General features: G+C 41.1%; 1 protein-coding gene and 1 pseudogene across 1 annotated transcript; one reads left to right on the top strand and one right to left on the bottom strand.

Moving 5' to 3' along the window:
• Positions 1 to 888: 888 nt before the first annotated feature.
• On the top strand, positions 889 to 4,042 carry rdh14b (retinol dehydrogenase 14b). Its single transcript, XM_026318061.2, has 2 exons — positions 889 to 1,310; positions 1,873 to 4,042. Exons 1-2 carry the CDS (start codon positions 957 to 959, stop codon positions 2,488 to 2,490), a joined length of 972 nt encoding a protein of 323 aa, XP_026173846.1. The 5' UTR covers positions 889 to 956; the 3' UTR covers positions 2,491 to 4,042.
• A 208-nt stretch (positions 4,043 to 4,250) lies between these two features.
• Positions 4,251 to 27,244, bottom strand: LOC113136905 (brain-enriched guanylate kinase-associated protein-like; annotated as a pseudogene).
• Positions 27,245 to 27,895: the final 651 nt, after the last annotated feature.

Here is a 27,895-nt window from a genome sequence, read left to right on the forward strand (position 1 = left end):
ATTAATACACAGTAGATTTCCACTACTCTGCTAATTAAGCACAGAAGAAATTAATTAATCAACAGTAAATGAACTGCTCGGTCTATTGTTAATCAATTAATCTGCATAATTCATTAGCATTTCCTGCACAGCTGCCTCCTAAATATAAGAACGTTATGCTTGTCATAGTCTTAATTGATTAATGGAGTTAATGATCAAAAGACTGACTGAAGAAGAAAATAAGAGCAAGTTTCAGCCCTAATCACTGCGTTCATATAGCGCCATCTAGTGGGTATGCATATAGTTTACAAAAGGGTAAAACTTTGTCTAAATATTTCATATTTAGTCTAATTTTCTGTTACATTTTAATATTTGAGCATCTTCAGGCCACGACTGTTGCCATATGTTGTTACCTGCAGTCTCACTCATATTTTATCTAAAATCCTTAATGTAATAAACCAAATTCAACACGTTTCTAAAAGTAATATATTGTGAGGTCTTATAAAATGTTCCTTCCTGGGGTTTTTTTGTTTGTTTGTTTGTTTTTGTTGTGACATTCGTTAATCCAAAACCAGCATAAAAATCTGGTGTTTATTTCTACTTAAAGGGCCAGACTCCTCCTGGCAATAGCGCAGATTAGATGCGTCTCAGAAGCACAGTACAGTATAAATAATCAAGTACTATCTATAAATTTCATTAAACATAGCAGCTGTACTAAACCGAATAGCCCCGATAGTCTGTCCGTTTCAAGGTGAAAACACATATCGTGTCATCCCTTTGCAGAAAGTGTTTCGCTCATTATATTTCTGTAATTACTGGATCTTGTTATATGGTTTGGTTACAAAAACAAACCGGAAGTAGATAGCATTGCTAGCAGCTTGTTAGCATTATTTCCGGGGTCATTGGGCACATAACAACTAGGACGCCAAATACACCGTGCCACCCATCCAGCTGACCTGTGTCCGATCCTCGTGTCCATGTCCACTGCGGTGTTCGTTGCCGCGGTTGTCGGTGGTGGACTCCTGTTCCTCTTTCGGCGTTTGTTCCCCCCAGAGAAAGCCATGAGCCTGCTCCGGTATCCAGCCGACACGATGAGAGGAAAGACGGTCATCGTGACTGGGGCCAACAGCGGTATCGGAAAGGCCCTGGCCGGGGAGCTGCTGAAGCTCCGTGCCCGGGTGATCATGGCCTGTCGGGACCAGCGCAGCGCCGAGGAGGCGGCCCAGGACATCAAGAACCAAGCGGGACCAGAGCAGGGGGAGGTGGTCATCAAACATCTGGACCTCGCTTCTCTTAGATCAGTCCGAAGATTCTGTGAAGAAATTTACAAGGTGAGGAGCAAAGTCGAACTTTAATGAATTCGTGCTGATGATGCCAAGTCATAAAGGACTTCAGCTGCAAGGGGGCTGACCGTGGTGCTGAACTGTCACACCTGGACACAGGATGAGCCCATAGTGTTAATGTTATAAAATACTGTGGTGCAAGTTTCTCCAATTTCCAGCAATCCTTCTGTAAAATAATTCAAGTCTGACCATTGGGTGTCATGAGCTGCCATCTGCCTCACATAACCAGAGTGTGTCAGGATTAATTAGGTACCACATTTTTTGTACTTTTGTACATTTTTTGAACTAATGAAATAGGAACCACAGGTCATAAGTTAATCAATCAGTGCTTTAATAAAAACAGGCAGAATCAACTAAATCTCTGAATGTTGACAAAACAGTGATGGCCTCATGTCTAAGACAGATGTGTAGTATGTTTGTTACTGCGGGTTAAATAGACAGAATATGGTTGAAGTGATTTCTGATATAAAGTCAGTGTCTTTTAAAAACAGACATTTTACTTCATCTCTGCTGTGGAATCGTCAGTGTTTTAATGTCTCTGATCCATTAGGAGGAGTCCAAGATTGATGTGCTGATCAACAACGCAGGCATCTACCAGTGTCCCTACACAAAGACAGAGGATGGTTTTGAGATGCAGCTGGGTGTGAACCACCTGGGTCACTTCCTCCTCACTCACCTCCTGCTGGACCTCCTGAAGACTTCAGCTCCCAGCCGTATCATCGTGGTCTCTTCTAAGCTTTACAAACACGGTCATATCAACTTCGATGACCTAAACAGCGAAAATAACTACGACAAGGCCTTCTGCTACAGTCAGAGCAAGTTGGCCAACCTGCTGTTTACACTCGAACTGGCTCATCAGCTGAAGGGCACAGGGGTTACAGTCAATGCTCTCACCCCGGGCATCGTGAGGACCAGATTAGGACGGCATGTTCAGATCCCCTTCCTGGCAAAACCACTATTCAACCTCGCCTCTCATGTCTTTTTTAAGAGTCCACTGGAGGGGGCTCAGACTCCTCTCTATCTGGCCTGCTCCCCAGAGGTGGAGGGTGTCTCGGGGAAGTGTTTTGCTAACTGTAAGGAGGAGGAGCTGATGCCTAAAGCTACTGATGATGAGGCAGCCAAAAAGCTGTGGGATATAAGCAGGAGGATGGTTGGACTTGCCAACTGAGCAGAGTCCTTATCTGTGGACAATATTTCAGAGGACTTATTCATTCTTGGTCATGATAATTAATTTCAATTTCAGCCCCACAGAGTCTTGTGCCAAGTGTGACAATTTATTATGTGTGAGCAAATGCTGAGGGTATATTGCAGAGTTTTGTGATTGTATATAGTTTTAAAAATAAAAAAAAAAGTGCCTGTATAATTTTTTGGCTTCCTAGAAGGAACCTTGAGAACATGGGGCTGAACTGAGAAACATGCCAAAATTGTATCTTCATAAGGTTCATTAAGTTGGTGATGACGCAGAGATCTATTCTAAAAACACTGTATATTATCTGTCTTACAGGATAAGCAGTACTCCTCATTATTCATAAACTGACTTTACTGTGTCAAATTGGTGGAGTGCTGCTTTAGTTGTAGATCAAATAGTACCTCTAGTTAATGCCTGGTAAGTCTGAAATTATGAATACAACACCTAGAAAGCACCTCGCACCATGTTTCGTTGTGGTAGTGAATGGGAATCACACACAGTTCCAGTTCAAAGAGAACCCATCTCTTCATAGACTTCATCAAAGCGGAGCTGTGGCATTTTCCTCTATTGTGAGGTGACACTATTGCCTGTGCTGTGCAAATCTGCAGAATGAAGTGTAAAGCATATCCATTTCTGGTTCAGCTATGGTATTTGAATGCTAAATCTGTGCTTACTTTGTCATGTATTTTGCACTTTAAAGAAAAGAAGATGTTGGGGTAGCTATTAATATAGTTACCTTGATATGTTTTGAAGTGTAAATGCTCTTTGTTGTGTCTGGAGGAGGTGGAACAATAACGTCAACAGTGCAGATCAGTGAGCTGCTGCAAGGTGGCTCCGTCCTGTGGATGGATTCAATCTTACATGTGACTCCTGTCACACCTCAGCAGGAAGGAAACAAAGGAGATAAACAAAGCAATACAATGCAAAAGTCAAATGCAAAAAAAAAAAAAAGATCATTTCTGAAGTGACTGAATGTCCTCCATGCTAATAGAATATCTGTTTGCTAAGAATGTTGAATATAGAGGGTGGGCTAAAAACAAAGCTGTAATTATTTTCATGTCAGTAATCTGAAAAATCTAAATTTCCTAAAGCCCAACGTGGGGGAAATGTCTTGTTTAGCAGCAAGCCTAAGAGCCTATGTTTCCTTGTATTTTTCCTTGATAAATGACTTAATGAAATCAGGTGAACTGATTGTCAAATTAGCTGGAGATTACTTTTCTGACTAATGAATTAATCAGCTAATTAGGTCCGCCCTACACCTCAGTGTAATATAAGAGCCTAAAAAGGCAGAATTAGAAGGCATGTGGCACAGTTAAAAGAAATTTACAAACTTCAACAAAGGATTTATTTTTGAGCTGCTTTGTGTCGTAAGGTATTCATGTTATTTTGTCCATCAATTAAACAGCATGTATGCTGGTGTGTGTTGAGTATTAGCTGATTTTTAGTGTGTTTTATTAGAAATACTCAGAACATAAGATTCACTATTTTTTGATGAATATGGGACACAAATAAACCTCCTCTCCATTTTGAATTTTCTGATTTTGGCAAAAAGTGCTTCCCTACTAACCTATTTTTAAATTCACAACAGCGATAAAGCTGGGCTTGGTAGTGACTCAGCAGACACACACCACATGGCTGCAGCAGCAGAGTTGAATGACAAAGGGTCCCACTCTCAGTTCAGTCACTCTGCTTAACAGTGTGGATCAGCAGACATGTAATTATCTGAAAAACAACTGATCATATGTGACTTTCCTTAAACGCAGGATGACATTAAAACATGAAATTGACTCTTCACATTCCCATATACAGTCGCATTTGAACACCAAAAGGAAAGCTGGGAGCTTAAATGTATAATTTGTGCTTTATTAGGCAAACAAAACAACCAAAATATATAAACATGCATTGTAGTTAAAGAAACAGGGTTACAGTGGCTTCATGGGGTGTGGGCATTGAAGTCTGAGGTAGAATGGGGAAAGAAAACCTCTCTATGATATACATATACATATGTATACATATATACATATATACATATATATATATATATATATATATACATATATATATATATATAAAGAAAAGGAGAGAGGAGAGAGAAGGGGAGAGAGAAGCAAAAATAATACTGACTGCTAAGACAGATCTCAAAACGTTCCATCAATAACAATATAAGACACCCACCGATACTGTCAAATTCTATCAACAGAAGATAAACAAAATGTATGTTTCTGTTTGTTCATTTGAGTGATTCATGTTTTTTGTTGTTCTGTTGTTTTAAACATTCATAATTAAATCTTCACACGGCCAACACTGTTTCAACCAATTGGAAATAATGACTTAAAACAAATCTATGTGCCATTAGCTCTTGATTAAAATTTATCTCTGACAAATATAGGATTAGTAGTTTTTTAATTTATATACAAGTTCCAGGTTTATCAATCACATGTATATTTTGTTTGATTTGATTTTGGATGTATTTGTTGCTAACAGCTACATACAAAATATATCACTCAATTTGTAGTTATAAGTATGTTTGTACATTTTTAATTTAAATTCATACACGTTCTTACAAATTTAAGGGCCACTTGAGTTTCACTCATTCAGTTGCCCCACATCCAGCTTTTAAAATGACTTATCGTCCTCTGGACAGCTGTAATGTAAACTGTTGTCATCCACTGCCATTCATTCAAAGCTTTTAAATAACCAGCAATAGTTACCTAAAGCTCAGTTTCATGAACTGAGTTATTTGGCCTCTGGCTTCTGTTCAAACCATTTTCTATCAAAATGGTTGTGCTAAAAGAAATGTAGCTGGACACACCAGGGCCTTGCATTTTAACATCCTAGCACAGAAGAAACCTGATTAAAAGTCCGTCAGTTCAGAAGTGTTCCATAAAGCTGGGCCTTGGTCAGACTGTCCTTCCTGGTAAGTCCCAGGGAGCCAAATTTTTGGTTGTACAGAGGAGGGGGTGGTGGGGCAGGTGGTGGTGACTGGTTCGCCTGTGCAGGCAGACTGTGCATCTCCACTTGATAATGCTGCAGCTCAGCAGCCATCTCCAGGGACCTCTGATTGAGAGACTCAGTGGAGCTGTTGGGGCTGGGGTCTACATAATCAGTGCTCTGGCCACCAGCCGCCACATTGCCCTCTCTGTCTTTGGAGCTCCCTGAGTGGTAGAGGCTGTGCTCCGACTCCTGGCTGTCCTCAGCTCGGAACAGGTGGGCTTGGCTGTGAGCCTGCCGCAGCCCTGGGCTGCATTCAGGACTGGGGCTAGTGGCTACCCACACTGGATCCATTGCATCCACTTCATGGTGATAATAGTCAGCCCCCTCCTGGAAGCTGCTGTAGAGTGGCCCAAGTCGGATCTTAGCCGGCCGGACAGAGAAATGCTGCTCGGAGAAGCTGTAGGGTGAAGCCCGGCCTGGGCTGCGGTAGGTGTGCGCACTTAAGTCCTCCACACTAAGTTGTCGCCATCGACCAATTAGTTCCTCCTCCTCAGGGGCTAATGTGCTGCCTCGACGACTGTCTCCATAGGCAACACTTGGGGATGAAGAGGGAGGCAGTGGTTCATAGGGCTCACTAAAACAGGAGGACATGGTGCGGCTGTAGACAGGTGAGCTGCCATTCTGGTGGTGGCTCAGCTCTGTCTGCTGGAAGGGATGAGCATTGGCAAAGCCTCTTGGACTGTCCCTCTCCCAGGATGAATCACTCTTTCTCTCATATTCCCCTGCATCCCTCCACTCCATGTAGAGGGAATGATGGCGAGGGGAGGAAGCTGCACTACTAGGTGGGCCGTTGCCTTTGTCTTCTGACCCCCCTCCACTGAAGCTGGAGTAGGAGCTCGAGCCCGCACCCAGTGTAGCAGGAAACTTAGCAAAGTGCTCCTGGGAGAACCCAGCTCTCAGTCCGACTGACCCCTCCTCTGGGTTACTGTCAGTGGAGTTCTGGGGCCCATACATCAGTGTTCTTTGACCATGGAGATCCATGCTGGGCCTCCGTTCACGATGTCGGTCTTCAGGGCAGTACAGGGCTGTATCACTACTGTACAGGTCAGATTTATAGGCTGCACGGAGCCCTAAACGCTCTCCTGGGCCCAAGCGCTCCAAAATAAAAGCATGTTCCTGGGTTTGGGGGCTGGGTGAGCGGGAGGCCTGGCTGCTGCTGCAGGCTTCATCTGGCTTCTCAAGCACTTTGGCAATTAGAGAGGCTGGGACAGAGTCAGAGTAGGTGTGACAGAGAGGAGGCTCCTCCATGTGCATGGTCAGTCGCTCCTGAAATTCAGCAGGTAGCTAGAAATGCCACAGAGAAGAGAAGGGCAGAGAAATACACAGAATTTTTATTTAGGTGATGTGTATCCCACTGTAAAGTTTGTGGCACTAACCACACAGTGGACTACACAAGCATGAGGCAAACCAACAGGAGGCTTTTCTGTAGATAACTATATTTGGCTTATGTGATCAGTGAGCATTTTTAATTCAAGTAAGTGTCAGCATCTCTGAGCACCTAGCCAGGATTTAAAATGCATCTAAGGTGGAAAATTGGTCCTGAATGAATGACAGTCAGTCAAGAGTTTGTTGTAGACTGTCTTTGCTCACCAAACTCAAAATGAGCCATCAGTCCATGTGTCTCACAGTTCAATCTAGGGCACAAAACTTTGCCACTCTTTCATCTCAGACTACCCTAAGTCACCAAAATGGGCCTTAAAATGAGAACTCTGCCTCGCATTTACACAGCCAGTGCATCACTATTGGAAAAATATCCAGCTCATAGTACAATGACCTTCTACTTTAATGTGTGGATCTTCATACTTGCCATACTGCACTCCGTGTAGTAACAGTATGTGTGTCAGTATGTCACATAGTACAGTAGGTGCACAACCTATTGTATACATATACCAAAACTGACTGGAATAATTGTATTTGTGACTACAGTAAAAAAAAAAAATCTCAATTTCACTGGTGGCAAAAGAGAAAAATATACTTTGAAGACAAAGTGAGTGAAAGCCTTCTGAAAATGAAGATATTGTTCTATTCAGAGCATTTCTCAACATAAAAGCCTCCATCCACTATCTGTGCTTCTCCATAGCAACAAGAATTAAGCCAACTGCAGCACATCATCAGCAGGAATCTATTCAGTTGTTCCTAATTGGCAATGAGAGGCAAGCTAATTATAACTTTGTAGATAGAGAAAAGACAAACACCACACATAACGGAAAAAGACATTTGATCATAACAGTTTTATTACGACGTGGACCAAACTAAACGCCACTTAATTACTGTCCACACATATTTCATCACAATTAGCCTTTATGTAGCGTTCAGAAATCTGAGCCCAAACATTTTATACTCTCCCTGTGCTTGTTTTGCTGCAAAGCAAACAACTAAAACACTTCAGTAGGCGCTAAAGAGCCACTGCATTTCTCAAAATGCTGCAGCACCATTCATCAATATGCTTTCGATTAGCTTCCACCCACAGACCCAGCAGACCGGTGGACATACAGTGAGTGCATATATAGCCTCTGACCCCCATTATGTTTGGCAGTGAGCCTGCAGAACAAATTTTCACTACATAACATATCCTATACACTGATGGTGTGTATGTGTTTGTGTACAGTTTATGGACAGGGAGATATTTTATGAGCCTTATGCAACCAAATGCATTTTGCATTGATATTTCCATATGGGTGACACGCAGAGAAGGATTATTTAACCTCATGGATATTTGCCAGCTTTAAAATTTACTCTTGTCACATGAGCGAAGCCCATGGCTCATGCAGTGGGAAGCGAGCCAGGATGGCCTGGTGTTAAAACACTTTTCAACAGCAGAAGGCATTGCTTTCAACTTAAGATTTAGGATCTTAAACAGATAGTAATTATCTCTGTGCTGCTTCCTGCTTAATTGTCAAATCACAACTCAGTTGAGTGACAGGAGGAGAAATTCTTAAGAGCACTGTAGAGTCCCTGTCACAGATGCTGCAAATACAGAATTTGTGCTGTTACTTTTATATCCAAGTCTTTCATTTATTTTTAGTTCTACACCAATAAATAAAATAAAATAAAATTGTTTTTTAATGTTATGCAACTTCAACATAGGTGTTGAATTTACCTCTAATGTCACATTACTGTATTTTTAAGAAAAAGCACATCACAAAGGCAGTAGTAATAATAAGTAGAGCAAGTTTACCTTTTATTTTCAGTGTATGATAACTGTTCTCTACCTGGATGGGAATTTAAAGCTGTACATTTAAAAATAAAATGGCAAATATTTTCCAGTCATCAGTGGTATAACATTTGCAAACCTCCAAGTATATACTAATATATACTAGTAGTATTACCATTCATAGTTGAATTTTAAATGAACTTTTTGAAACCTTGCCAAAAACAGTTTTAATACAATCTCTGTCCTCCCTGCAGCGACGCACAGTAGCCACAGCTGCACCGAGTCTCGTCTCTACCTCACAAAGTGCATGGTGACCTTCAGTTTTAGTCGAGACAGCAAATTTTGTGCTTATCTAATGTCATAAGCTGAAAATTCAGCTTAGTGATGCTCCAGAAACTCCTCACTCACATCTCCTCTTCCCCACAGCTATTTCACCAAACATTTCCCTTTACTTGGCTGCTGCTCTGTTTGAAAAGTATTGTTTTTTTTTTCTCTCGTTTTCTGGGTTCACATCAAATGTCAGCGTGAACATCTGAAGTTCTTACTATTCCTACCCATGGATGCATGTGACTTTTGTGAAAGAATCTAAGAATTCAAAGAGATTAGACTGCAACCTGAATCACATGAAAGAAACTAGTAAAACAGTAGAATTAGAAAAGATGTGGTAGAGTGGCTTCAACTAAAAAAAAAAAACATTTGGAGCCTGAATACATGATTGAACGACATGTAGAAATGAGTGTGGTGCTCACCTCAGACAGCTGGGCCCCGTAAAGAGACTTGTTGCACTGGAGAAGCTGAACAGCCAGGCTACAGTCTTTCCTGTACAGATCCTAAGGAGGTACAACATGACCACAGTCAGAAAAGATAACAGCCAGGGATGAATACTGCTGCTATATTATGCTGCTCAGTGGGAAACACTTTACTTCTAGTGTACAAAACTTTAATTTACCTCTGCAGAAATGTGAGTCTGAATCTAATGGTTCACAGCTGCAAACATCACCTGTATCTTTCATTGTTTCACTTGTTTTCTGTTGTTTTTGAGCAGATTCAGAGCAATAAAAGCAAGAATTATTATTATTAGTCTGATAATTATTTCATTTTTATTTACAGTGCTCTAACTGCTACAATTATTAATATGTCTATATATGTATTCATGCCAAGAGTAATATTAGTTCCTACTTAATATTGTTTTTAGAGTGTAACAGTTCACTGTGAACCCTGGGAAAGTGAAGTTGTGTTAAACACATTAAGACAAAGATTATTATTATTGTCCACAGACTGACTGGAGAACTGTACCATCCAGAGTTCAGTACATCTGTACCTTTGATTACTAGAATCGGGCATGACATTTCTGCCATCATGAGAAAACAAAACCTGATCCATTTCTCATTACTGGGGAACAGTTGGTATGATTTTAATTAGAAATAATGTGTTTTTGTTACACAGCAGCAATCCGCTACCACTGACAGTTAATAAGATGGAGCTGGCATGTACTGGTTGCTTCTCTAGAGATGAAGGTATGTTTAAGGAAGAGAGGAAACGTCAGTATGAGCAGTCAGATGTTCACTGGGCTATTACATTGTCCTCTCGTAGCTTCTCGATCGTGAGCTTTGCCTCCATCAGGTGGTTGTTGAGGACGATGATCTCTCTGCTGAGAGCTCGCTTCTCATCATCGTGATGCTGAGACTGAAAACAACAAGGGAGGAGTTTTAGAAATAACCAGCAACAAAGGAGTCTAAAATTACAGTATGAGCACTTGGATTTATTTTCAAAGCTTTCAGCCTGTTTATCCAAGCATGTGTCACAGTTTTCATTGCTTTTTTTTTTTTAGACTGATCTAATTTCATGACTTTCTAGTATTTCATTGAGCACATTCACCATGACTAGTCCACATTCATGTATAATTGGTAGATTTTGCTGTTGAATAGATGTTTTTTTTTTTTAATTCAGACACTTTTTCTAGAAAAAAACAAATAATAGACTTACACATAAGCTTCACTCCAGAATAAAATAGCAAAATAATTTAAGAAACTATACTGTACAGATGCAAATGCAAACATACAAACAGGACCTTTTGTTAGTGGAAGACTGTGTCTGAAACGTATGACTCTAAATATAAAGCCAAGAAACACTATGGAACTTCGCACATTGAAGGTGTTTGTTTATTGTAACTGACTTTTTTTGTTACTATGGGTAACTGAGAAATCATGACGTCAGTAAATTGAGCAATGCACAGAAGTAAACTTTCTCTTTTCGCTGTGTGGTGAAGACAGAGATTACAGGAGTGTCCATGTTTGTCTGCACAAATTTAGCTCCTCTTTAAAAAGAAGTTTTGCCTTCTGTTTAAAGTTTCAGCTCATTACCTCTTATATTTCAGGCAGATTTCCTCTCATCGTTCATACCTGACACAAAAAATGTGTTTGAGGTTAGTACTAAAGGCAGCTCTACTAAAAACACGGGCTTGTGTTGCTTTAATGGTGCAAAAGTTTTGTTTTCTCACTTCAGACTTTTCTTCTTTAGAGAACTGAGTCTGTGTGAGTTGAAGACGCTCAAACTACATCACTATGTTTATCTGTCTTGTGATTACATTCTTTATAGTTGTGGGGGCCAAGGGGTCAGATGGGGTTGTGGCACCTCTGGAGTAAACAAGCTTTATGATTACAGAGAGACTTACTCAGCAGCTCTCTCACTCCTGAAGAAGGAATACGTGATATGAATAAATAACTGCAGCAGAGTGCCCTCACAAAAAAAAAAAAAACAGAGAAATGTGTTGGCCTTTATTGTAAAAATAACCATTTTACTTTTCACAACAACCTGACCTTCAGCTCCTTATCATCTGTACCTGGTATCTCACATTATAATCACGGCGGCCACGATGATTATTATATTGTGCTGTAACAAACCCATTCGGGGAACATTTTCAGCTGTCTATTCAACAGCAAAGACACCTGATGGTCATGCAGTGTTCTCGGGCAGGCTGGCTAATTGTATCTTTCCACTGTCAGAAGCAATGCCTGACAAATTAAGTGAGGTGCGGTGCACTGAGGAACAGTGGGTTTGCTATCAGTTTGCCATTGGAAGGAGGACAGCCAATTGTAATAAGCCATAATTAACGTCAGTGGTACCAACAGCAGAGCATTCATATTCAAATTGGCTCTCAGAGTGTTCTGTACCATTTCTAAACTCCATGACTTGCTTACATGTTTCTTTTTGTTCTGTGTGTACAGGTCTACACCGCAAGTATGGGAACTGTGACTGCACACAGACATACATGCACACATCATGAAACTTTAATACTTACATTTCTGTGGATCTTTTCCTCCAGATCTTGGTTAATCCTCTGCAGTGCTGAGTAGCTGCTTTGTATTCTAAACAACACAATAAACAACATTGCCCACTTGCAGATAATAATTTGTACACACATATATGCTGTAGCAGCAGGAGACCTCGCCAAATGGAAAATAAGCATGTCGGGAGTCTCAGCAGTGTACAAGAGTGTGCAGTGGTTTCACTTTATAGCACTTCTGATAGTCATTTTTCACACTTTACTGATTTGATGCTTTAATGAACATTTCACTCTGTTATTTGTGATATTGAATATCACTAAATATGTCTATATTTAGTAAAGGACAACTAAAATAATATTAATTACAAGATCGCTACCTGGGTGTCCCAATATCTGACAAATCTGAAGGATTAACTACAGTGTGCTGTTGTTGTATCTTCTGATCATGTTTTACCTGCTGTAAGAGCAGATTAACTGATTAAACTTATTGCCTGATAAAAAGAAAATGTTTTGGAAAAATCATTTTTGCCTCCAGTTTTTCTACAGTATGGAGGCCTACCTGCGCAGTTTATCTGTAAACTTGTCCAGCTCCTCCTGTGCCCGGCGCAGCTCCGTCTCCAGGTACTGCCGTGTGGAGTCGAACTCGCTTTGCAGCAGCTCCAGCTTGTGTGTTGTGTAGGAAAGCCTCTTCCGTAAGTCCTCCTTCTGCTCTAGCAATGAACTGCACACACACACACACACACACACACACACACACACACACAAGAGCAGATGATGTTTAGGGCATATGGTGAGCTTGTAACTTGGGTATATTCTTATCTAAATTAGCTTGTAAGGGTCTACATATCTTTTTAATGCACCCCTAAACAGCCATGCAGCATTGATGAGAACATCATGAGAGGGCGATAAAAGCAGAAAACTTGGTTGCAAAAGTGCTTTGTATGATGAAAACATGGGACCACAGCACAGATTTCTAATTAAGAATCCAGGCAAAGATGCAGAGCTTTTAAAGTCATTAGATCTTTGAGCATCAGGTATTTTTTCTGTATTAAAGCTCTGCAGCACATCACAGAAACCCAATCATCAGTGAGATTGGTCCCACTGAAAAAATGGAGGGTGTAATCTGTGATGAAATATGAACAAATGAACTCCAATACATCATATGAATAGACTGTGAAGGCAGAGATTTACAGGACAGTGATACACCTCACATGTAATTCAGCGAGACAGCACAATGATGACTATTTTTAGAGTTTGTGCATTACCTGTGCTTCAATCTAATAAAAGGGCAAGTGTGAGTGGAAAAAGAGGAAATGTCTGTTGCCGTCTGTTGCTTAATGGACCCTGTATTGACGGACAGATGGAGGAAGGAGGGTAATGACTTCATCCGCAGCCGGATAACAGATAACAGGGAGTAGATGGAGACGTGGTCATGTCGCTCCTTTCACTTCCTCTCCTTGTCTCTTCTTCTCTCTTTTATCATGATCATCGTTGCAGATGGTCAGGGTTGAAGAACATAGAAAGAAATCTGGTTTGTTTCAATGTTTTTTCACTAAGTGTAGGCTCATCCGTCTCCCATCTAATTATTATGGGTGCTAATATTTTAGAAGTCAGTATAGGGGGACAGTGCACATTTTATACAGACCTAAAGCACATTTGGTTAGACTAAGTATTATGTGTAGCCACTCAAAGCCACTTTAGCTGGATTATTTATTTCAAACAGCCACACCAATAATACAAATAAGGCATTATTGAATTGATTCAAAAACATGTCACACACAATACAAATGGTATATAATGGATTTGACAGAACTGCTCAAGTGGCAAAAAGCTCACTAGTGGTTTTCAATTACAGGGGTGAAAAACAGTAGTTTTAGCTACAAGTGTTTATATCTAAATGACAAATGTAGCTTTTTGTTTTTGTTGTTTGTTGTTTGAGTATTAGATTGAAGCACAGGTAAAGGTAAGTTTGGGCAGGCAGCATTACTTGGGTTAGGTTTGTGAAAAATAGCCTTTATGGTTAAAAGGAGCTTTGTTAGTAGGAAGATAGTGCTTATTTTAGGCCACAGTGTCCTGTTCTGCTCATAACTTTCTTCAGTTGTCTGCAAACAAAGTCCAATTCTTAAGGTTGCAGCAACCACTCTGCAGTAGAGGTGTCACAGCTGTCTCTGCTTTTGGTCTTTCAAAAACTTACTGTGAATCAAGGCTGAGCTGACTGTGGTGCTCTCAGATGCTAAAAGCTATGTTTTCACAGCGACTATTTTCACCTGTCACGGTGCAAAAAGCACATGTCTAAGTAAAAATCAATTAGCTGCTTCAGTTTCAGGGCCCAGGTATTTGGCATGTTGGCATCTTTGCTTTTCGTACAATGGCAATTCAAAGTGTCTGCTGGGAAAAATGCTGTTCAATTTGAAGATTTGTTAAGAAAACATCACAGTGTATGAGGACAATATTGTTATGACTGAATACCTCTTGTTTTGTAGAAAGAATAAATAAAAATCATTTAACTGTCTGACAGATATCAATACACACTTAGCTGTGCCAGAAATTGGACCAGTGATGTTTCTCTGGAGATGTTTTTTTTGGCTAACCAGCTTGTGAAGATGAGTAATAGCTGCTATTACACTTTATCATAGTGTTTGCAGAAGCTAGCTGAACTAACTTCTAAATTAGTTACATCTCAGCTCTTTGGAAAATTATTTCTTACTCAGCCAATAAAATTATTTACACCAAATCCAGTCACCACTAAAAACAGAACTAAATGGGCTAAGTGCATTTTACATGATGGTAAGATGTACATTTTACTCTCAACCTGAAAATACTGTTTTTTTCCCCCATAGTTTATGTGTAAAGCTGTGAGTAAGAAATACCTGCCTACAGAGTGACTCAATGAATGTCTCAACTGACTGGATGGCATTTCAGTACTGCATTACCCAGCAGCCCCCACCTCTTCAACCCCCTGCTTCTCTTTGACTGGCAGGCTTTAGCCAGGGAATACAGGTGTTTGTTGTTTGATAGAGGATGGGTTTACATGAAGTAGCTCCAGGGACAGAAAAAAATCCAACATTAGTGACCTCCTCTGTGAACAGGAGCTGAGTCAGACATAATGAATGCTTTCATTTAGGTGAGATGAGATGACAAGGCAGCATGACTTCTGGGCTCAGAGAGGCGGGATGCGGCTGCTTTAGCTCCACTGGATGGCGAGAGGAGAAACCTCGTGGGTGGATGAACGGACAAACATAAAAAAAACGAGGACGGATGAAGAGATGGTGTCTGAGAGATTCACTCTTACCTCTTTTTTGGATGTTTGCCGCCATTTCGGGGGACTTTTAAGGCTGTTTTGCCAATATATATTTTTTTCATGGTTTGTCTGTGTTCCTTCCCTCTCATGTGTTTATATGAGTTGACCACAGGGAGCCAGCATGTCTGTTAGTTCCCCAGAGGAGACCAGCTAAGTCTGGCCTGGAGAGTTACTGAGTGTTCTACCTGTGTTGACCCTGTCGAACAAAACAAACAGACATGTTGGCAACTATTAGTAAATACAGATCAACCAGGGATCCTCTGCAAAGGACAAAGTGGATATTAAGAAAATTTAAAGCAATGCTGCCAATATTTATATTTTGCAGTAATAATTTAATAATAGTCTGAAACAACAATACATTTTACATGAACTTCATGATAACTTAGCATTTTGAAGCTAAATTTTGGAGCTACTTCATGTGGTGGTAAAAGTTGAAAATGAAGACTTAGTGATGTGGCTTATTTTGTTTTTGGTTTTCCTCACAGTGTCACGCTGTTTCCTGCAAAGATACAGGGGAAGTGAAATAAAGATATAGCTGTGTAAGTGGTAAGCTTTGGTCTCAGTCCTTCAGAAAGGGCTTCTTCCTATTATGCAGCAGCAAAGTGCAACAATTATAAGATAAATCCATTCGAGGCAATATAAATATATGTATACCACAGCTCATTAGTTCAGATAACATATATCTTGGTTAAATAAAGTACACACAGAGGTCTGGCAACACAAGACAACTAGCCCACAACTGTCATCACATACACTATTGATTTTCTGATTGGGTGCATGGAAATGTAATCATCTCCTTCAATCAGAGCCACACCCACTTGATGAGCACTGAGCTGAATCCCATCACTTATACTAAGGAGCTGATTGACAAAACATGACAATCAAGGCCATTAAAAGAAATTATAAATTTATCTTTAAGAAAAAAAAAACACTGATTGGACACTGAAAAACTTTATCTACTCTGTTCAAACACAAAAGATGTGAAGTTACACACACACGCAGTGAGAAGAGCTTGACAAGGCCAATAGACTGAGGCTTATTTTTCCCCTGCATTGCCATGGTGTCTGCAGCACAGGTGCAGCCGTCAGTCCACAGACAAATGGTGCGGGTTATTAGATGAGACGACCTGTCAAAGCTTGATCAAAGTTCCCCCAATATGACTGTCCACTCGGAAGGAAAACAAAAAGACTGTGGATGCGAGTGCAGTAATCAGGGGAAGTCTGTGCGATAACAGATCCTGTGCATACACGTGTGTAAAAACCAGATGACATTGAGAAACATGTTGATCCGTGGACACCCAGTTGTTGAGAGGTGATTTATGCTGCAGGTTGAAGAAGCAATGGAGACTTGTACTCCTCCAGATGGTGACAGCTCACCACAGCCACTGGAGCCTTCACTCCAGCTGCTCCCCTCTGAGTCATAGCACTGAATATGTGTGTGTGTGTGTGTGTGTGTGTGTGTGTGCGTGTGTGTATGATTTGTAGGTGTGAGCATGTCTTCTGGCTAGTGCACATGTGGAAATGTGTGAGTTTATACATGCAGGTGCATACATGTCTGTCTTTATGTCCATGTTCTTTTGTATGAGTGTGTACCTGCATGTTCCAGTGTTTTTGTGTTTGTGTTGCAGAATCAGCTCTGCCCATTTAATCCCCTTCTCCCAGGAATGAAATAAACCAACACTGTCTACCATAAAAGTCAAAAAGGACAGCTGTTACTGACACATCTCAGGCTACCACGTCAGGTGTCCTCTGTCAAACTGCCAACAGCACTCCCACCCTCACTCATTCACTCACTGCTGCTTCTTCCTTTTAGCCAATCCTCACACTGCAGCAAAACCATAGACGGGTCTCGTTTAGATGCCGCTGCCAGCCACCCACTCGTGCCATGCTGACATTTGAGAGCATTGAAAGGGAGAGGAAGGGGGTGGTGGTAAAGGAGGAGGAGGACATTAAAGTTGTGGAATGGTGAAGAGGGAAAAGCTGAGAATGTTATCCAGAGTAGTTGCATTACAGCCAAACACAGGAAAGAGGGAGACGTTATTGCCAAATTTGAGGGGAAAAGCAAAACGAGTGGGTGTGGAATTATCAATGAAATTCATAATTTCTCTTTCTCCTTTCCTCTCCTTTTCTATCTTTTCTGTTGATCTGTTTCTCCCTTTCTGCCTTCCTCCTCACATCTACCTTACAGATGGATATGCTCCCAGGAAAAGCCCTTATCACACGCTCAGACCTCAGCATTAGAGCAACAAGGACCCAAGTGGCTGACTCATCCAGCAGCAGCAGCAAAGACAGAAGATGAAGAAGAGATTCTTTCTGTCCCATATGACTTTAGATTAACAATGTGGCTAACATGCAGCCCAGTTATTCAGCCCAATGACATGTGCAGTATGAGTCAACCACCTCAGAGTAAAAACAAAAAAAAAAATCAACCCTTAAAGTAGGGTACTGTTCTGTGAGTGTGTGGGGGTTTATGTCTGTTTCTCCATCCAGCATTGATTAACTAGGGAGTAGACACCTAAGTAGTTACACACCAACTACCAACATCATTAGCAGCTGCAGGGGATAATGACCCGCTGAACAGATTTCATGTGCTGCTGATGGCACTCGGCACAGGGGAGTGTGTAATCACGACCATCCCGAGAGGATTTTAGGGTGAGCAGAAGAGGTAATGGAGGCTAGTTGAGCTCCAAATACAAACACCAGAATATACACTACACCGTGCCGCTGAAAACCCAAATGCCAACACAAGTAGCTGAACGAGTTCAACATTGATACCAGAGCAACATTCAGGCTGAGAATGGCTCTATGTTTTACTGTGATCCCAGAAGGTCAGTTTGATTACACATGCATGAATTTTGAAGGAATGGTTTTGTGAAATATGATTAGGTATGACGCACGAATGCTGGTGTAAGATTGGTTAAGGGTGATGATCTGTGGTTTCTACAGAAATTCAATGAAAATCTTTTTTTTTATGAAACATATTGGTATAATCTGGACTTGTCTCTATATTCAAATACATTAAACTTTAAAAAAAAACGGTCCCAACATACTCAAAATTAGTTTTTCACTGCAAAAAGATACCGATCACATAGTTTACAGAACATTAGGTTTTTTTGTGAGGAGCACAGGTCAGACAATCTTCCGATAAAAGATGAAAAGTGCTAAGAAAATGCGAAGTAGCTGATTATACTCCACTAACTGGGTAAAAACATAAATAAGACATGATGTAACTACAAAGTGGTTGCTTTACAAATTCTATTTTTGCTTTTTCTTAAAATCAATGATACAAAAACTTAAAATTATCTTAAACTGCACACATACGTTAAAAAAGCAAACAAATGACATTTATATTATATTTATATGTTGTTGAGAAATACATTGAAATTTTCTGTTAAAAAGTTTGGTTTAGACTCTTTACACTGAGAACCTAAACAATGTGTTTGAGTTCAATATGCCAAAATAAATAAAGGTAAACACAAAATAATGAAAAATATTGTTGACAAAACCTTTATCTGAAAGCATTTTTGCCAAATTATGCAAGTTGAAATAAATACAAGTGTAGAGTAGAAACAAGAAAAGCCCCAGGCCATAGGAGCACTGACATACATACACACACATAAACACACACAAACTAACTACATTAGACACACATACACAAGCACATGCTGTTCTACAAAAAACGGCATTAGCCTCCAGGCAAGAAAACCATGTTACCGTGCCAGTGAATCCTACTGAGAGCTGTCCTAACACAGCTACTGAGACCTCATCTTCCTCCGACCCAGAATCCAAACCTAAAACTCAAAAGTTTGAAGTTGCTTGATAATTACTGTGTGTAACAAAGTGAAGGTTCTGAATAACTTTTGCATGTTAGTTTTTCCAAAAAAAAACAAAAAAAAAAAAACACCCACTCTCATTCAGACTTCCCATTTTTTGGTTTCTGACTTGATGTTTGAGCATTATAATTGTTCTGAATAAAATTAGTCACATTTTGTGGCATTTGGCTATTTTTTCCACAAAAATAAGGACAGTGTTTACCAGCGTTTCAGTCCCAAGCAAAAGGAGATGGGATGGAGAAGCACAAGCAGGTTTCAAAAGGGTTGAGCTCATTAAAAATAGAACAGACACAAACACTCATACCGTACATGCACACACATGCGCACACATACACACCACCCACCATCACAACATATTGGTTACAAGTGGAGCTCAAATAGACAGGTAGTGATTAGACACAACAAAGGAGCTACCTCTGCAAATCTGCTAGCCTGCAGTGTACTGGTCTGTGTTCTGAGATTCCACAGACCTGTGTGTGTGTGTGTGTGTGTGTGTGTGGCCATAAGTGTTTGCCTCATGCTCATATAGCAGGAGGCTCAGGTGTACTTTGTGGTCCATCTATGACTCTCTGGAGGCAGCCTCAAAAGCCTTAACTCAAGGATGCATGAATGGAGCTTTTAAAAAAAAGAAGCTTTATTGAGGAAATATAGAAAGCGGTACAGCACTAAGTTTTCCAGCATAGTGCCATTAATGTAGTGGCATATAAAAAAACGATGTGTAAGCTGTGACCTCCAAAAAATAAAAAAAAAACAGAGCAGCAAAACACTGCAGGAAAAGTGTCACATTTAAAACTTACATTTCGACACTTTTTTCGTAGAAATCATTATCACTCCTGCATCTACTCAGTCAATTTACAGTGGTGACAGCCAGCAGCTTGTTAGCTTATCTTAGCAGACACAAACTAGGATTTAAGCTATCCCACTGTATAGTATAGTTAGTGTGTAATCAGTGGAAAATATCAACCACTGTATTTTCTTAATCTTAGAATGAGCCTTTTAAATCTGCACAGGGAGCGGGCTGAGGTTGCACTTTACAATCTCACCACTAGACGCCACTAAATTGTTCACATTTCACATATTGCACCCTTAAAACGTTACAGTGGAATTTGTGAAATGACTTTTTCTATTACAAATAAAGTTTTATTAGTAGGCAATAAAAACTCCACTGCCCAGTTCAGTACACTTGATGGTCCTGCTACAACAGCCATTATCGTCTGGCATTAGCGCATGGTGGCTAATGTTAGCTGATGCTAGGTAAATATTGGCATGTATCACGCACTATCCAGCATTATACGCCACTGACTTTATAATGATTATATTGTTAAGCAGTAATTTAACATTTTGCATTACTCTTATTCTGACCAGCTGCCACATGGGTTGGTTTTCAACAACAGTCTTATTTTAAATGTTTGAAAAACTGACTCAATAGACACTGCAGATTACCATAAAGGTACAGTAAACGCATTCAAGACAAATTGTTAAAGGTTTGAGATTGGGCAGCTGTGATACACAGCAAAGGCATTCAGGCATTTATATGGCTGACCACTTCATCATCGTGCAGGAAATCTGACCTGTGTGATCTGACCAGTGGTGCAGAAAAGGGCAAAGGGGAGGAGGGATAATAGGGTTGAGATGATAAGATACAGTTAATGACCTCTAGAGGAGCTGTCAGGCCTTCAGAAGAGAGAGACCTGCAGACAGAGTGGGAGAAAGAGGCTGAAAGTTCAGACCACAGAGGACAGGAGAGCATTAGTCTGTTAGACCAACACTGTTCACTTAAGTAGATCAAAACTAACCTCTAGCCTCTTCAGACCAGCCGCTCTCCCACATCACTTCCAAACAAATATGGGTCTGCTGTTGCTCTCTCTCTTTCAATAGTGAAGTGTTTGATATGTCTGATGTGTACAACAGTTAGCTATGTAGTTAGCCTGAGCAGTGACTGCTTTCTAGTCTTTATTGCTAAGATATCTATTTCCTGGTTATTCATAATTAACAGATGGACACCGAGGCAGGAATATTTGTATTTTACAAAAACCTGAATAAATACATAGACAGATTCATATTCATCCCCCATGGGGGAAATTCAGAATTACATGGGGAAACATTAACACTCGTGCTTTGACAAAGGGCATGAGGGGGTCACTGACCAGTTCAATGAATATGAAAATTAAGTGAAATGACCCCCCGTGGGGCAGTCTTTCTAAGTTAATACACATACCCATCTGCACATGTCCAGAGGATACAACAGAGCCACAAGATACACTTTGGGTCTACTTATCTATGTATCCATTATCTATACTACTTATCCTATAGAAGGTTGCGGGGGGACTGGAGCCAATCCCGGCTGACACGGGGTGAAAGGTGGGGTACACCATGGACAGGCTGCCAGTCACAGGGTGTCACACAGAGGGACAGACAAATATTCACACTCTCGTTCACACCTACAGACAATTTAGAGTCACCAATTAACCTAACTGCTATGTCTTTCGACTGTGGGAGGAAACTGGAGTAACAAGAAAATCACTGCAGTAGAGCAGAGCTAAAAAGTAAAAGAAAAAAAAACAAACTACGAATTTCTGTTAAATTTATTGTTGTTGTTTCTTACAGTATGACAATTGTATTTTGAATTAGGACTCTGAATTTGCATTCAGTGATAGCATGTTTAATGATTTCCATGGGAAAACCCTGAAAACGTCACTGTCATCATTTAACTTCTTCATCTCTCTGGTCGCCCCAGGAACTCGGCCAAGACAGGGACACAAATTGCAGAAAAGAAAGAAAGGGAGCCGAAGAGAGTGGAGTGATTTCAGGCCATTTCATCATTTAGACTGGATGGTGTCTTAAAAATGAAGTATGGCGGTGGAGGTTGGGGTGGGTGGGCTGTGGAGGTAGGGTCAGACTCTCAGGTAGATCTCACTTTCTGTTTAACCTCATCACAACTTCTTCAGAGGCTACAAGTGACCTTGTTTCCTGCTCAGCAAAGAGCAAGGTGTAAAGACCCGGGACTACCCCTCTTATCTTGGCAGAGCTGCTACAATTCAATTAAAGCTGTGGCACAGAGGTGAGGACAATTGATGCCTCATATTGCAGATTAATTACCCCTCATTGGCTGGTTAAACGGCTTTTAAACTGTAATCTGCCTGAAATCGTAATAACACCATTGGTAATCGAACACAAAAGGGAAAGCTTAGGATCTATTTCCATCTGTGCTGGATTAATAATGGTTCATTAGTAATAGCATTAATTAAAATATGTCGACTGTAGGACAGTGAGGTTAAAAAAGAGAGAAAGAGAGAGGAGGAAGAAAACTGAAAAAACCCCTGTGTCCTGCACCTTGTCCTGTTTGCGTTGCCGTTTTAATTCCTGTGTAATACAACCTTAATCAGAAAAGTGCAATTTGATAATGAGCTCATTAAAATCCGTTTATGCAAGTTAAGTGAAAGCACCAGTTCAGTTCACCAAGGCTTTGTGCTAACATTCAAGACCCTGGACTTCTTTTAATATATTTAAATACATACGTGTTTTTAAAAACATGCAAAGCACTAAACAGACCTACTGCTTAGTTATTCATAGAGGTGAAGCCACACTATTATGCAGAGTAGTTGATCAGTGTTATGGTTGCATTCCGACAGGTGACTGTTCGAAATCATGCAGAAAGAGATAAATAAAGAGTTATGGATGGACAATTTTACAACCTTTACACATTCAAGACTAATTCATTGATCCATCAGAGAAAAAGCTTTTACAGTAACGTCACATACACTGCAGTGAATTTCAAGCCAAGAGATTCCCTGCATACAACCATCAGAAGAAAGCACCATTTATCTTTGACAAACTGTCAGAAAAGATCATTACTAACAGCACTGCATCGGCACACAGAGAGCACATACTGACACTGAGTTCAGCCACATCACATACGGATGAGCACACGCACACACATAAACACACACACACAGGCACAGGCACTACCAAACCAGCTTTGTAATCCAAATCAAAGATGCAAACGGTGAAGCAGTACCTTCCGCTAATGCAGAGCTTCATCCTGAAGACCGAGAGATAAAATCCTGATGCCTGAGCCTCACTGGGGAATGGAGAAATCCCCCCCCCCTCCTCCTTTTCAATATGCTATCTGGATTGGCTTACCCAGCTCTCCCTTAAAGCTTAGAGAAACCCCAACACATGCACACCACCTCCAACACCACCACGCCACTCCAACAGCAGCAGCAGCTGAGCCAGGAGGGAAGACGGAGGGAGAGAGGGAGAAAGACTATGCAAGAGTAGGAAGACGGAGAGGAAGAGTGGGAGGGAAGGAGCTTAAAGGAAGAAGACAGGGAGAATGCGGGGGCGTGAAGATGGAGCACTGAAAGATATGTGCAGAAAGAGGGCAGGAAAAAGATGAAGAGAGAGGCAGAAGCTTACCCGGTAGGGTCTATGTTGTTCATCTCTTTGTCAGGCACCTAAAGGAAATGACAGCATGTTAGTGGAGGAGACCCATCAAACTGGCTGCCAAGTAGAGCATCGCTGCAGCATTCACACTCATCCAAAAAACAAATGAAACTTACATATTCGGCAGGCACACTCTCTGTTTTCCTGTTTTTGTTTATATTTCCCTGCTCCCTCATTCGCTCCTTCCCCCCTCCACCCTTCCACTCCTGCTCGTGAGCAAGCTCATGCAATGATTTTCAGACTGCACCCGGCTGTCTACATCTGCGCTTACTCGAGGTGAGAACAATCATATCATACCAAGAGTGTGAGAGGAGAGAGTGAGAAAGAGAGGGAAAAAGGGGATGGAAGGAGAGGAGGGAGTGTGGAGGGAGAGCGGAAACCTCCATTGCAGCCAGACTGCAGATACATGGCAAGCCCCCCCATGAGGGATACTGGCAGCAACTCAGTATCCCTGTCGAGGTGCTGAATTGGAGAGAAGGAGCAAAGACAAAGGGAAAGAGAAGAGGGGATATGGAAAGAGATGGAGAAAGAAGGGAGAATGGGGTAGAAGAGAGGGAACAGGTGGTTCAATCTGTTGAATCTTACATCTCAGTCCCAGGTTGTAAGGGCGAATACATTTTTATACTGAGTCTGCCATTGGCCCGTTTTGTGGAGGTGATGAATTATGCATCATCTTGAAAATACTGCCCCAGAATTCTCATCATTCAGATTTAGAGTGCAGGCCGGATCAAGTGTGGCTGCTGTGTGTCATGTTTCATGGTTTGTTTCATGAAGGCTGAAAAGTGGGTTCAACCATCTGTAGTTCTAAAAAAAGGCAGGAAGTCATGCATGTTTATGAGTGTAATTAATGAAGGAAGCAACCATTTCAAAGAGATTATCTTGTCTTCAGGGTCAGTAAGAACCATAACCTAATCAGAATACCAACCAGACACACTTTTAAGATGGGGCATGCTTAACTAATCGAGTTTGCCTCTTCAGAGTGCACAGCAGAAGGTCGTGTGCCTGTGAAGAATGTTTTGTTACTGCAAAGACTCGGGAGGAGATGAAACTTTGCAGCGACACAGACTCTCACACAACACACTTAGATGAACACCAACAGGCTCACATGCCTGCCTTTCAGCCCCCACACCACCCACCTTTTTTCAAGCAGTTGCTAAGGTGACGGCAAAGGCTGAATTTTAATCAGACAAAAAATTAAGGCAATGTGATCTTCTCCATTATTATTAAATGGAGTCGATGTTGAAGATTTGTCTGGTATGTTTCAGGTTTGGGAAGAAACATAGAGTGAGTTGTTCTAATTAGCTTTTCATTTGTCCAGACATGCAAAATAATATGAATTCACGCTTTCTAGAACCTGAAATAATGTAAATTTTGAAATAAAATAACCACAGCCAGGTGGATTATTAGCTACCACTGCAACGAATGTCATGCTGACACTGCAAATACACTCACTTTTGATGCAGTCATTTCTAAATGAGCCTTTAAGCCTGTCCTCCTGTGGTTCGCACACTGCTGCTGAAGGTCTGGGGAAAACACTGGTTGCATATATCTGAAGAAAACAGTTTAAAGAGGTTTAGCAAGGTTATGTCTCTAGCTGAGCATTTGATGGATGTCACGCCATAAATGCTGGTGAGTGGTCTGACTAAGTAAATGAGTGCATTGTTCTGTTGACACTGTTTATGTGGAGGAGCTGCTGATGGGTAGAATGCTAATGAGCACACCCATGAAAACCTGTTCACTGGTCAGCATGAAACAGCGCTCCTGTGGAGACTCACAGACACATCATTATCCATCTGAACTTGTAGATCAGCTAAGTGGTAGCTTGTCTTTGTGGATCAGCAAAAAAAAAAAAAAACTCGCACTTCTAGTTCAATTTTTGTATTTTGTGTTACGACAAAATTAAATTATGTTTCTTTTGAAAATAATTTGAGATTTTCTTTCTTTAAAGCTGCAATAATTTAAGTTTGGGGGCAAACACAACAGTGACATAAATTATTTGGTAAATATGTCAATAAACATGAACTTTAAGAGATTTTAAGCAAACAGGGATCTGAAGAGAGTGATGAGCATGAAGCAAAACTAACATTTGATTATTGCAGCTGCCATAATCAAATGTTTTATAATACTGTGTAATATGTAACACTGCATAATATGAAAGAGATCACTTGTGTTGATGACCCCAAAGGGAATTATAACAGGACTCTGCAGTTTTTTAGCAATATTCAGCTCATTGCTTTGGTTTTCTGGCTCACAACTTTGCTTTATTTCACTCTCACCCCATTCACCAGCGCAGTTTTTGGCTGCAGCAGACAAAAGCTGTGATAAGCCCACTGGACACGTGTTCAGCAACAAACAGTAGGCAGACACAGCTAGCAACCAGCTGGGGAACATAGTGGAGCAGCTATCTTAACTCAGGAGTTAGTGAGAACCAAAAACCAAAAACAGAGGTAAAAAGAGAGTGAATATTAGACTCGCATTAGAACTTCAAAAAGTGATGATATGCCAATATTGTGTTTGTACCTTATTTCTGCTCCCTCAAACAGGCAAAAATCTGTTAATGCATTAATGAACTATTACCTGTATGTAAGAGTTAAAATCTTTAGTAAAACAAATCCCACAAACTGCATTAAACAAAATGCTTTTTAAATGACTTTTTCTCTATACTGTAAATAATGAAGCAGAGGAGCCAGAGAAAATTCAAGAACAGCTCATTCAAATCAAAGACTTGATTTACTCAGACATCATTTCAAACTCTGTGGGAAACTATTTCCGTCCCAATCATAACATATGTTCAGAGGCATAGCTTTGATTAAAGACTGGGGTGACTTTCATCACTCACCATGTTGATGCCCCTGGGCAGAGAGACAGATCTGTAGGGGTATCCGGGGAAGTCGCAGTGAAACTCCGGAAAGGAACTTGTCATTTCAAACCCTTGACAGAACAGTGAAGGTGGTGGAATCATGTGTTTCTTGTCTATCTGCAGCTGTAGCAGTGTATCGTCTTTAATGTCCAGGTCCTGTGGCGTCTCAACCCTTCTCATAGTGTCAGTGTCCATCTCCACATATGTTTTCTTTGTCACTTCAGACGTCTGTTCTTCCTGGGGCTTTTTCTGCTCGGGTAAATTGCCCTGCTGCTGGGCCACTGAGCAGGGCTGCCTGAAGCTCTGCTGAGTCACCACTTGGATCTTTTTTTCAGGCTGATCTGGGTTTGTGGTGGTGGAGCTGGAGGGAGAGACCGTTCTCCCAAATGCCTGCAGGCTGTTTGGGTCAAGCACATTAGATGTCACCTCATCCAAGAACTTGGAAAACTTCAGCTGGACTTTGATCCTTTCCTCTAACAGCCTCTTTAGTTTTGGATATTTAGCGCTGGTGTGTGTGTGTGCAGAGCCCCTCCCCTGACTGCCTGTTCTGGCCATCTCTGGAGTTTATTATAGTTGCTATCTTCTCCCTGTACTGCCTGTTGATGAGTTTGTTGAGGCCTCCTGGAAAAACATGCTGCAAGCTTCTCCCAGCGTCTTTCCTCTTGAATCTGGAAAGCCTCTGTTTCTTGATTGAGCTGTACAAGAGGCACATGACTCCAGAGCTTGAGCTGTATGGACTGCCAGTGCCCTCAGTGCTTCTCCTGCTGCCTCCTGGGCTGCAGCAGAGGACACTGGGGCTGGATGGCTGGCAGGGGGAGGCCTGTCAGCTCCTCCAGCCAGACCTGGTCCCCATTAAACATGGGACAAAGAACTGCAGAGGAGCTCCATAATTTTGGTGATTGCTGGCTCTGTTTGGCTGTACATCTCTGATGGAGCAGGCTGTGCTACTTGTCCCATTGAATCTTGTTCACATAGATGTGTTGGCTCTCCAATTGTTGCAAAAGGCAGATGATCCACGGTCCAGCAGGCAGCTCAGATTTTAAGTTTTACCTCAATCTTGTCTCATTATGGTGCAATACTGACCGACAAGAGATCCATTACTTTTCACCCTAGGCTGAACAGATGGCCTCCTTTGGTGCCAGAATGACCTCCCCTCAGCCCAAACCCTCTCCATCCCCTGCTATGCCAGGCAGGGACATCCATGACTTTAATGTAATGAGGAAGGTTATTGAGATCTCCTGTTACTGTAGGTCAGTCTAACAAAAGTGGCACTGATTCTGAATAGATGCCCACAAAAATAATATGGACTTATAATAAGACGTAAAAAAAAAAATCACAGCTGCTCTGTTAAATTGCAAAAGCTTGAGGTTTTGGTTTAATGAAGGGAAATTTTCATACAATCTGAGCAAGTGTCTTTGTTGAGCAGAGTTGTTCTCAATTAGACCATCCATTGATAGCAGAGCAGACAAAGCTTTTTCAGCTTTTTCCAGGTCAGTAGATGTAGAAGAGCA

This window comes from Mastacembelus armatus, chromosome 24, assembly GCF_900324485.2.
Source record: "Mastacembelus armatus chromosome 24, fMasArm1.2, whole genome shotgun sequence".
NCBI classification, from domain to species: Eukaryota; Metazoa; Chordata; class Actinopteri; order Synbranchiformes; family Mastacembelidae; genus Mastacembelus; species Mastacembelus armatus.

What these genes read in the sequence shown, in the direction of transcription:
- rdh14b (XM_026318061.2), top strand. Translation starts at nt 957, where the DNA reads ATGTCCACTGCGGTGTTCGTTGCCGCGGTTGTCGGTGGTGGACTCCTG. An exon ending in TCTGTGAAGAAATTTACAAG is followed by an intron (nt 1,311 to 1,872) that starts GTGAGGAGCAAA and finishes CTGATCCATTAG; the next exon opens with GAGGAGTCCAAGATTGATGT.